Source organism: Sinohyriopsis cumingii, chromosome 12, assembly GCF_028554795.1.
Source record: "Sinohyriopsis cumingii isolate HCF-2022 chromosome 12, ASM2855479v2, whole genome shotgun sequence".
NCBI classification, from domain to species: domain Eukaryota; kingdom Metazoa; phylum Mollusca; class Bivalvia; order Unionida; family Unionidae; genus Sinohyriopsis; species Sinohyriopsis cumingii.
In genome coordinates this window covers 88,120,983-88,134,004 of record NC_142972.1, presented here as the reverse complement: position 1 = coordinate 88,134,004, position 13,022 = coordinate 88,120,983, and the positions used below count along the sequence as shown (strand labels likewise).

Below are 13,022 nucleotides of genomic sequence, written 5' to 3'. Positions count from 1 at the left end.
CAATACCTACTCGATCGGGACACTAATAATTGTATTTTCCTAGCAAAGGTGAGTAACCCTGCATGATATTGCTCTTGAATATACTTTTAATTGGTAGACCTAATTATAAAGGGACACTACTACAGTTTTAAATGCTTATAAAGGTGTACAACTCGTAATGCTTAATATATATCGAGTTACACTTTTAAACATTGAAGATTGTGAGAGTTTCGGATTGATGCTCAATCCACTGTTCGCATGTAGCTTTTGATATTGAATATAGTGTTTCACTTAGTCCATTTACAATACAGATTTGCATTGTGTTTGCATGTTAAGGTCAACAAGATTGTTGGGGCATGTTTTATGCTTATGAACTCTTAATGTCGTCAAACATATATAACATTGTTGTTGTAGGGTTCAACGCCATTTTTCAGCACACGATAGGCTGTACATGGTGGCCAGTATTAATGGTTTAGGAAGAACCCGGGAAAACACCGGAAAGAACCACCGACCCTCGGGAAACTACTGGCAAGCTTTCTCACATACCCACATTGGCCGAATCCCAGACTCGAACCTACGCAGACAGAGATGAGATGACAGTGATCCATAACGGAGAGCGCTTTAGACCACTCGACCACTCGGGGCCCCTATATAACATCTTAACACACACACACACACACACACACACACACACACACACACATATATATATATACCGCTTTGTATTGTTACCATGACTGATCGTTGTTGTTAGGAATGACAGGGTATGATTCACGGAGCCTGGTGCTGAAAAATTGATTTTGGGATTGATATAATTATGCACTTGGTGTTTTAGTATTTTGTATCAACACGAGACTATATATCAGATAAACTCTTATGAATAATATACAACAAACATGCTTGAAGATATTACGATTTATTGAAAACCTGTCACTACAAGAACGTGATGTTCTGGTCAGTTAACATTGCCACATCTTAGTCATAATTCATTTGTAGCATACCAGTGAATGTTGTAAAGTTGTTTCCATGAATGGTTTCGACACCGACAATTGCATAGTAGGCCATAACATAGACTACTTGGCTTTTGTCTAGTACTGTCACCACAGTCACTGACCCTGACTTGTGCCGGTTGACCTGGATCTCACCTTGATACACTCTACCAATTTCAATATCGCCTTTCATCACTTGACAGTGTACAGTTTGCCCCGGTAGACTAATAACAGTGACGGAGAAGAGGTAAAGACCTCGATAGGGTGCTGTGAATTTGCCTGTCAGTGGGTCATAGGAGTTACCTTCGTTGACCAGGACTTTATCAAAACGTACTACCTCTCTTGCGGCGTGCATGTGATCTTCAGACATTTGGGCTGTAAAAGCGACGCCATTCTTTTTCAAACAATGAGCCTGACAGAGATCTGAAAATATTAATACGATCGTTATTATAATTACAGCAAAAGGTCAAAATCCGTTGTTGTTATGGAGCAGACAATTATTAATATCTTCATTTTTCCCATTAACAGGTGCAGAAATAAAAGTACAAATTAAAAATGCAGGTTGCTGGTTGAAATATTGTCATGTGTTATTTTCAAAATTAATCATTTTGTTGTGGTCTTTTTCGCTGTTCCAATTGAATGTAAGTTCACTCACCAAAACGTACCAGTTTGGTAAGTATCACTACAGTTAACACAGAGTTTATGGTAGAGAGTCGAGGATGTTCCAGTTGGTTTCATGATGTATAGTGCCAAATAAATTGTATTTGTATACATTGCTGTTTATGCCATTTGTTTGCACTTTTATTGAATATATGCATGCATTCTAGGAAGCAACATCATGGAGATTTGCGACTTTGAAGTTTCGATGTTGTAATTCCTGCATTTACATGTAATTCGGCCTGAATTAGTTCCGTTATTTTAGCATGAGGTAGCGATACATGTATGAATTTTCGTTTCCGAATCCGCTTATTTTGTGGTATAAGAATAATAAATTCCTTTCCTAATTGAATAAATGCGCCAAGATAAAAGTTTTCATTATTTATGTCAACTACCATGGCTCATAGTTTTCTTAATTTCGCTTTCTTTCGGTACAATAATTATTTTTTATTCTTAATAACATGCCACATATTAGGTTGGGACACCACATAAATATATGAATAAACACAAATTGAATCAATTAGACATTGAATGAATTAAACAGATAATTAAATTCATTGATTTAAAAAAATACAATTACAAGTCCAACAAAGAAATTTAATGAACTGACGACTCACAAGGTATAAATCATTGTATTCGCACTCTAGAAATGATATTATACATTTTATGCACAAGGAGATATTTGAGAAGAATAACACATATCTTGACCAAATTTCAGTTATTTTCAACATGTTCATTCAAAGCAAAGCCGTTAACTTTACAGCGAAGTGTTTAATGCAGCAACATTAAAAAGTGAGAGAAAATGAAACTACATATAACGAACGTTTTGTGACTCCCAGAATTGATATGAACCTATATTTCATTTTGATCTACTTTCTATAATGACTTCATAATAGCACTAGTCATTGTTATGTATCATAAATTGCGAAAGAGAAATATTTCTTCCCAAATATTATTTGTATCATAAAATATCCATGTCTAAGACTTTTGTAAAACACTATAATTTAATAGATGTTTCCTGTCTCATTTTAAGATGAAGAAAGTAATCATATTTCCCATAATCACGTGATGATATATGTAGAGAGAAATAAAGCAAGAATCAATGCTACTCCTGTGTAAATCTCTGACAGCATATTCGAGTTCGGTCTTGTTTGTATTGACCATTTGTTGAATTTCAAACATCCTCAAAACGTTAAAAATGTATGAGCTTGTTCTAATTGTCGTTAAATGATTTGTGTTTTCTGTTCATTTATTATGAAAAGGTTCGAGCTGTAATGAGCTTTTCGTCTTCACAATATCTCAGGGAAAACATTTTTGTTTTGTATTATTTATTTAAAGGAAAACTGTCCAAGCCGAAACGTTAGAACTAGAGAGAGCATTTTGTTTTCTCCATCAGTTGTCACTCCGTCGACTGATCCGAAATATGTAATACATTTTGCTGACGTGCGAGAGGTGACAGGTGTCGATACTATTAGGTACATAGTGGAGATGTGTTCCTTAAGATATGCGGAAGCAATATTATTACTTGAAGATAAATAGAGAAATAAATTCCCAAGTATATATAATTCTCAAATCGTTGTGCATGAATTGAATCAAGTACAATTTCAACTGTTCAACTACCATGCGTAAAATCAATGTTTATAACTTTTAATCGAATGAAAAACTAATATTACTTTTCTGAAAGCTTAAAGTTGTCATAGGAAATATTTTATATTAACAGTTTGAATATTATCATATCAAGCTATACTGACAAAATTAATGAAAAGATAATTGATATTGTTAATCTAATGCTGAGTTTTCCTTATAACAAGATACATCAATGCTTTAGACACTTACATCATGTATGCTGACATTACGGAATATGAGAAACCAATTTATGTTTTACAGAGAATAAAGTGGCAAAATTTACAGTTTGAAAAGAATAATCATTGTTGTAAAGTGAGATGTTATTTGATTACACACCTACGCTTGAGCCATTCATTATCATTTATAGGAACTCCATACATACATACATACATACATACATACATACATACATACATACATACATACATATATATATATATATACGCTTGACATACACATATGTTTATACGACCCTTACAGTTCGGTTGAATGACAATATTATTTATATATTGTGGAACAATTAGGCAGGATGGCAAAGTTTAAGTCCTATAATCATTCTGAACCTAAAGACTATCTAATATTAAATTCTACTTACACATTAGACAAATATATCAAATATAAATTTCTATATAGAACGGTTTACGTTAATCGAGCGGATTTAGTTATAGCTCATATTGTAGCTTACAAAACATTATAAAAAAGTTAATAAATTTCAACAATTACAAATGTCTTTTCAACAGTGTCAAAGCAACAATATGGGATGAAATACACCATCGCTGTAACAAAATATTGAAGAGACAGAGAGAGAGAGAGAGAGAGAGAGAGAGAGTAGAGATACAAAATAACGTTTGATGAAGCTAAATAATTCCATCACTCAAAAAAAAATGCATTGCTTGAGAGAGAACGTACCTAGTATTGTTCCATTCACTCATTAATGAAGCGTCTATTTACAAAAAAAAAAAAGTAATCGGACTTTTTAAACTAGAACGTTTGAAGCATTTTACTGAAAAAGAAATCAATACATTACAAAACCTTATTGATGGTTGCAATAATCACATTATCGACCTAAAGACATGTCGCCAATTGATGCAAGCAAGAAAATAAATCTAAAATGTGAATTAATATTTGGAGATCTTTCAACATAAGTCCATGGAGCCAATAGAATTAACATAAGTTAAAATATCTGGATTTTAGTATATAGAATATATAGGGTATACGTTATTTTCCTAAGTTAATACTAGATATATTCCATCGCATTGTACAAAACACGTGATAGTTTAATGAGTGGCGTTTTTGTACATCAAGGTGAAATATATTAGGTGTTAATGTGGGAAAATAAAATCTTATTTTTGTTATATAAAACACTAGTCCCATCTTTGAAGGTTAAAAGATTAAACTCACCCTACGACATAACATATTCTCCCCATTACTTTTTGCTAATTCGCCTTACTTACATATGATGGGGATATAACTATATGCGACTGAAGAAAGCTGTATGATTGGCTTGTCCTACTATACAGAAGTAAATTACATTTGTGTCATTCGACCCCATCTCAAAACGATGCAATTCAAAGTCAGCAATGCGGGATTGTCGTTGTTGTCAAGGTGTAAAGGGGGATAACTTCAGAGAGACGCTCACAGCATCTGTTCAGATTTATTTATTAATGTTTGACTTCCGTGCCCGTAATGTAAAGCAGTTCTATTTATTTGTTCCAGCTCAAACACATGTATTCTTACAGATACAACCTTTACAGATACACACAATGACATGATGAGAAATTTTATATTTTCACATGTGAAAAGGTAAGGATATATTCTTCAAATGTGAAGAAATAACAATATTATTTTCACATTTAAAACATGGCTTAATACGATAAGACAATTATTTCGCCAACAAGTTCCTATATTTCACACATAGCATATAATAGAGATGTATATTATTACATACGGCTGTCATCCTAATTTCACGAAAAGATTATTAACATCGGAGATATTAACTTGGAGTTCCACTGGTATATACATTAGAAGACGTAAAAGGAAATAGCAAAAATGAAACATTTTGCAAGGACGTATTTATATGCGATAAGGAGATGATATATTCGGGACTGAGAAAATTTTAAATATAAAATGAAAATGAAATATATATGTGGCGGAACAAATGAAAGGAAGTAATGAGTGGTGAATATTTCGGTATTTGGGAACCAGACATAATGTCACTAAGGTAGCCTTGATTAATAGTTATTAAAATCATAGTATTGTTAAAATTGTAAAGTTTATAATACATAATATAAACCAAGTGCATGTTCTCAATGTTGCCACATTAACTGAATGGGTCCTAAAATAACAAAATGTCAAAAGACAATGGAACTACTGTATTACTCTTCTTTTGTTTCTCTGCATCTGAAGCATAGTAATACATCTTTTCTGATAATGTTTTTTTTAGATGTGGTCCATTATCCCAACCTATTTATTTAATAAAAGTTAGACAATAGTTGATACAGACAATAAAAGATATAAAGAACTGAAATCATCTGATAAAGTTCCCTAGGTTAAAATAGATGACATTAATAAGGTGTAAGCCATCTGGGTGCAAATACTGATCTTAAATAATGTATCAACTGTTGTTCTTAATTGTAATACTAATGCAGCTTCACCACGTCTATTTCTTTCTGCTTGTGGAGCGAATCTGCATATATGTTGTTGATGAATATTCGGAATCGCTATGGACTTTAAATAATCAGGTTAGATCAAATAATTACAAGTTCAGTGAGCAGTTACATTTTGTTTCCAATATGGTCACTTTAATTATGACGACATAGAGGGATATTCTACAGGGTTTACAATCAACCATCCCTCTAGGTGTCATAGTCTAAAATGTCAAATTACATTAACTGCGATTAAGTCGTATGCGTTTTATACAATGATCGTCTTAGGAATGTTTAAAGAAAATGTCAGATACAATATGTTCCACATTTTCAACACTACAACTGACTCAGCACAAAATAACACTTATATTTGTACACATACAACCTTTCTGCAAATTAACCGCATATCTATATTTTTAAATAAATAAGTGTCATTCCAAATATACAATATATGTCAGTTTTTGCATATAAAATCGTTTCTGGCAAGTTCAGACTGCTATATGCCAATCAGGAAGTTGTCACACTCAATCAGTCCTCTTTGTGTACATTTCTCGACTTTAAATATCAAGGTTTTGCATTTTAAAACAGGTAATGAAGACATGATTGATGTTTGTCAACGGCTGTAAAGATATTTTGGAAAAGAATGCATATTATATATTTTATAATTTTTTCTGTTTTTCTTTTTACGAATGTCAAGGAACTTTTGAGTGTGTTGTTATCAAAAGTATCAGCTGCGTGGTGTTGACGTGTTAAAGCAGTGGTCTAAATTCGTTGTTCGTGCCATATTAACATCAGACATCTTTGATTTGACATAACGATATACATATTTGGTGTAGTTCCATGTTTGAGAGATTTAGTATGGTGGTCCACCACGACACCTTCCTTTAGTGCTGTTTCAGTTTTATACTGCTACGAAACAAAGAGTAATGTGAATACAGAAAAAAATTCTACGAAAATTTCTTCTCTAACAATATGTTTAGGTTTTTTTCTGTAAACTTTAATACCAACTTTGAAATTAATTCAAGAGTTTACCGCCTGAAACGCAAACACGTCTCTGGAATGTCTTTTTATAATCTGCATATGGAAATCGACAATGATGAGCTATATAAACTCCAAACAAAATGACAAGTAGAAATTTCAGAAGATATTATTTAGTTTTAATACAGTGGATCTTACAAATCATATGAATGGACTTATTTACGGACGAGCTGGCGAGGGTAATACTGAGTGTAAACATGTAATCGTTACAAATGAAGATAAGATATAATTACAAATACAGTAGATGCAAGAAATATTGGTAATAGTTGAGGAGAGAACTACATCCTGAACACTCACAAGCAAAAGAGAAAGCTGAAAATAATACGATTTATGTTATCACGAAGATTATGTTTGCTCCCAATGTAATTGTCTGTTTTAAAAAACAGTATTGCTGAAACCAGTGGAAATAAATTTTGAAATGATGAAACGTATCATAAAAGAGGTTATATAACATAACGATCTTTGAGAAATACATATGTATATTCTGATACATGATTTTATTGATGCCCTCAATCATACCTTTTTTGAAAATTAGTTTCATTTTCATTTCTTAGGATATTGCATGTCCTCGTTGTACTAGAGTCCCTAGAGTCTCCACGATTAATTGTTTTATTGGGTTTATTTGTAATTTATTTGTGAACCAATTTTTAAATTAGATGGCTTCACGTGTTTTGAAATTGGATAGCGTGGAAACCGCGCAAATATTGTCAATTTACGCTCTTTTGTATGTATGTATGTATGTATGCATGCATGAATGTATGTATGTATGTATGTATGTATGTATATGTATATATATATATATATATATATATATATATATATATATATATATATATATATGTGTGTGTGTGTGTGTGTGTGTGTGTGTGTGTGTGTGTGTGTAAGACAGAAACCTCAATAATAAGTGAACTAACACTTAGCAATCCACGTCACCTAAGGAAATACAATAATACAGCGATCGTCTTATGATTATCGCAAGGTTTACGGTCCTGTTCAGGAATACAAATTAACTGCAATTAGGTGAAAGTGCTCCAACTGTCTGTGTCTGAACCACGGACTAGTAACGTTTTTCTTTATTTTCATTTTACAAGATAATGTAAATCTCTTGTGTCTATGATGGATGTACCTTTGTCGACAGTCACCATGGTTTGGTAAATACATGTATGCCTATGTCCACAGTCTCCTTTTTTCAATAATTCAATGCATTCGTATCTTGTATTTATAGACATAACTGTTCGTGTCGTGTTATCATCTTCCAGTATTGCATTTTTAGTTTTAAGTTTCATACAGATGATCAATGTAAATGTGTGCGTTAAATATTAAATGCTATAAAATCATTACCATAAATAGAAATGTAAATAACACAATAATCTTTTCTTCAAAAATTTGATTTTATGATTTGTTTGGAATATGTTTGTGTCAGTAAGAATCTCTATTTAATAGGGTGAATTGTGAACATTTGTAAACCTCACATGCTTTGCGAAATTTCATATTCTTTAGAATGCATCCAACACCACAGTTCTCAATGCACATCCTGTTGTTACAAATGTACTGGTAAAAGCTCTCTTTTATTTCGCTACAGGAAACAGGGTGGAGGAAGTATGCATACTACTTCTAGATGAACAAGTATTACTGAATGATCATTGAATGCAAGATAAAACGTGGAAAAGGTGTACCTTGATTTTCACGAGTTTCACATCTCCTTTTCCGGTCCTTTAGCATCAGCATCTCTACGTCACTCTCTAAGAGAAATCTCTTGGCCTTTTCCTCCGACAGACGGGCCATGACTGCTTCCAAGTTGACCTTCCCCGTATCATCCATAAAACCTAATCCACAAAGGGTTGCAAGAAATGCAAGTTCTCCTATGATATGCATCGTTAAACGCTAGAATGAAAGTACTGCAGGTATGCCTTGACAAACGAAGACATGGTAATAACATGAATATTCATGAGCAGTTTTGACTGGTACACGATTATTATAATTTTCATATACACCAAAATGCGGTATGTGTTTGAATGCTTGAGCTAAATATCGATGTAAACTATATATCTAAATCGGCTGGAGTCATTATCGATTACAATTTCATTGCTGAAAGAATGTATAACTTGTTCAGGATTTTTCAAGAGTTATAATATAACAAGCAGTGGGTCCTTCACAAAACAATCAAGCAGTAATATAATTGTTTCCATTGTTATTTTTAATCTTTAGTATTTGTATTTATTACTTTTTATTTGTGTAAATTTATTACCATATACATATCTGAATTCTGTGTTTTCTTTTTACAATCTGGATCCTGGCTCACATCTAATATTGTCCTAAATTATTTTATTTTGTGCATTGTTCTTTTAGCATACCTTAATAAATTACAAGACAGAGAAAAGAACATATAATGAAACATAGTTTACCTGTCCCTCTCTCTCTCTCTCTCTCTCTCTCTCTCTATATATATATATATATATATATATATATATATATATATATATATATATATATATATATATATATATATATATATATATATATATATATATATATATGTCTGTTTGTCTATCTGTCTGTATGTCTAGCTGTCTGGCTGTCTGTTTGTCTGTATGTCTATAAATAAATACGTTGACAGGCACAATTCACTATTACAGATTACGTAAGGACGGTAGCGACAGGACAGTCAAATGAGTAATGATAGCCAATGCAGAAATAAGTAAACTATTGTCAGTGTCCGTTTCCTTCCAATCATATTCAGACCAATCTGGCTAGCAGCGATGAGGTAATGAACCTAAAGCGGCATAGCACTGATAATCACTAAGACTAGCTTGTTGCTGTCTGGTTCATTAGAATGTGATTTTAGAAAGTTCCCGATTGTGAGATACAAGCTTCTGCAATTATTGATGTTAATATATTCCAAGTACCTATTTTCCGTTGGAAGAATGTGAGCTATGCTGATGCTGACTTTAATTGGAACTTATTCCTGTGGTTTGCCCTTGTTTGGTTATATGTTAGGGTCAGCTATTTTTCTGCTGCTACGTCCGCTAGGTTGTTCGCTACATTGTACAGCTTAGTCAGTTGGGCATTGGTTCGGCTGGATTCGAATGATTCCCACTGGCGATATAGTTGTATATTTGTGGTGAATCGTACAGCTCTCATCTGAACAATATATATCTTATTTATTAGGCATTTAGTATGTGGGTTCCACACAGTAGAACAGTAGTCAAAGAATCAGAACAAATATACATGCATGTGCCATCTATTTTATGTATACAAATAATTTTTCATCGGTTTTCCGTATACACATATTTTCATCTATCATCGGTATTTTTCCTCTTAAATTCTCATACATTCATTTCTAGCCTATCTTCTGTATGAATGTATTACCCAGATTATATAGTTGTTGTTGTTGTTGTTGGGTTTAACGCCATATTTCAGCACACGATATGCTATGCATGGCGGCCAGTATTAATGGTGGGATTATATAGTAACAATGAATTAAATTGATACATGGTGACCGGGACACTCTTACACTAGGCCGATAAATCATCCCCTCAGTCGTGATGATACCGATTGTCGGGCTAGGGGATCATATCGTAATCATTAAGTACTTGGTCACTATATCAACGTAGGGTTTGGTGTATTTGTCATGGGGATCAACATAACTAAACATTGTATGATCCGCAACCAACAAATATTCAGGTCACCAGTCTTATTAGTGCCGGTTTCAAGGAGCTTGCGACGTATCTACCTGTTAAGGTCCTAGGCTTCCAGTTTGGAAAAGGACACAGAGGCATCACATGCATCTTGAAGCAGTTCCACGTTTTACGGCTATATTACCTCAACTCGATGCTCCAGGAAGTGGCGTAGATGATAGCAATTATATTCTGATGTTTTAACCATTATTTCCTCATGATACAAGTGCAGCCAAAGGTTGCGCCTGCTTTGTAGTTAACCACCGCGGAAATACAATGTTTATCAAGCAGCTTTGACATGAGGGAGACATGTGTCAACCGAAGCTTTCCTCCAAATTAATGTACCTCTGCGTTGGTGAAAAGTAATGCTGGTGCTCACCAGGTGGAATAGACAGAGTTGTTGTTGTTGTTGTTGTGGGGTTTAACGCCATGTTTAGCACACGATCGGTTATACATGACGGACAGTTTTATGGAAGAAGAACCCGGGGAAAAACCCGGGAAGAACCACCGACCCACGAGAAGCTACTGGCAGGTTTTCTCACATAACCACATTGGATGAATCCGAGACTCGAACAGGCGCAGACATAGGTGATATGGCAGTGATCCGTAACGGAAAGCTCTTTAGGCCACTATGCCACTTGGGGCAACGGAATAGCAGAGTAGTAACAAATAAAGGAGGGTCCTCGTGTTAAAATAAACGCATAACCAATCTAACGCCCATGTAAATGAAGAAGAAGAAAAAAAACATTTGCCAGTGTGGCGTCCTCGACCCATGCATGAAACGTTCTTTTCCCCGTTTTCGATAGTGTACTTAGCCAGAAAGATAACAGTGATATGTCTCTGTTGAAAGCGTTCGCGACATTACATGCAGTCACCTGAAACAAACCGCAAAAACATATCACGCTTTGGTCGCATCTGAACTCAGGACTGGTGCACCCAAATTTGTAATCCTATAGCGATCGATATATAGATTTTCTGGTAGGGCACTGGGGAAAGGCACATTGGTCCCAACAGCTACCACTGCGTCTGCTGCTCTGTGGTAGCCGGGTTCAGCATGTAACATTTTTGATTAATAGTGCCACTACTTGATTTCATGCAATGCCGAGTAATTTCAGGAAGTTGGATCGGGTGCGCATTGTATCTAAGACTGTTTTCCTTAAATCACAAAACACAGTACAATAATGTTACGGTGTTGATGTATTATATGCATTATATTATAATTCAGCTGAAACAACCCAACTAAATAAACGTACTTACAATTAAACATCTGATTGAGAAAACTCGTGGTTCTATTCATTATTCTATTGAAAATTATAACAGAAGCTTAAATATTTTTTTTTCAATGAGTTAGCAAGAAACCCATTTAAGAGATTGGTGCTCAAATGGGTGAACAGAATTTATATTATTTTAAAATAGGTCCATTTCTTAATTTAAACTGCCGAGTACGGAAGCCATCCATGATACTCTACTGCGATACCAATATTTTCAAATTAGCTGCCTTGATGCACAGTTGTTAAGGAATAGGAATGAGACGATTTTCAAGATGGCTATTTCAGCAACTATATTGGAATTACATTTTCATTTTAAGACCAATTGTACATCATACATTGCTTGTTTTCTTTGTTGCTAAAACCTCAAGTTGATATGATTCTCCATTCAAGAGGTTTATCAATGATAATTTGCAAGATGGCCACTCCGTGGTGGCCATATTGGATGCTCGATTGACACAATTTTCATTTGAAACCAGCTGGACATCGTAAGAAATATTTTGGTACAAACCCCATGACAGTATGCCGTCCACTTCTGGTGGAGTTGAAATAACAAGATTTTCAAGATGGTTTCCATTATGGACATATTATGTCAGATCGTCTCCGTACTTTATGTTGGAAGCAACCATATATGATAATTAGTCTTCAAGTAAAAAGCCAAGTATATATGACACGTCAAGCAGGATAAGGAATGATGCAAATTATTTTCAAGATGACCATTGTGGTCGTCATGTTGGGTATGATATTATTATCATTTCCTTTTAGGAATAATTAGGCATCAGAACGTATCATTTGTCGCATAACTTTACGTGTGCGAGGGGTAACAACACAAAGAATTTTATGACATTACTGTGGGGACCATATTGACAACATATTGGCACAAATTGTATTTATGATCATCCATAACAGAGTGGCATAACAACATTTTCAAGAAGACGTCTGTAGCTGCCATATTAGATGTCCAAGCAGCACCATTTTAATTTAGAAGCAACACATGATGGTATAAGTGTGTCTGTAAAGTTTTATACAATTCACAAAGTAGTTTAGGAGGACAAAGCAGTAATAAACTTGTGCCAAACTTGGACAATAGTTCAAGATTATCCCATACTCGTTTCTGGTATATGGCCATGAGAACTAATACAA

The 13,022-nt window shown here is 34.1% G+C and overlaps 1 protein-coding gene across 1 annotated transcript; it reads right to left on the bottom strand.

The window, feature by feature from the left end:
• Positions 1-879: 879 nt before the first annotated feature.
• LOC149786927 (complement C1q-like protein 2) lies at positions 880-8,812 on the bottom strand. The gene is made up of 2 exons (XM_089978299.1): positions 8,611-8,812; positions 880-1,391 (listed from the first exon to the last, which is right to left on the bottom strand). The coding sequence occupies exons 1-2, from the start codon at positions 8,807-8,809 to the stop codon at positions 955-957; spliced, it is 636 nt and encodes a 211-aa protein (XP_089834425.1). The 5' UTR covers positions 8,810-8,812; the 3' UTR covers positions 880-954.
• Positions 8,813-13,022: the final 4,210 nt, after the last annotated feature.

What these genes read in the sequence shown, in the direction of transcription:
- LOC149786927 (XM_089978299.1), bottom strand. Translation starts at nt 8,809, where the DNA reads ATGCATATCATAGGAGAACTTGCATTTCTTGCAACCCTTTGTGGATTA. An exon ending in TGAAACTCGTGAAAATCAAG is followed by an intron (nt 1,392 to 8,610) that starts GTACACCTTTTC and finishes TAATATTTTCAG; the next exon opens with ATCTCTGTCAGGCTCATTGT.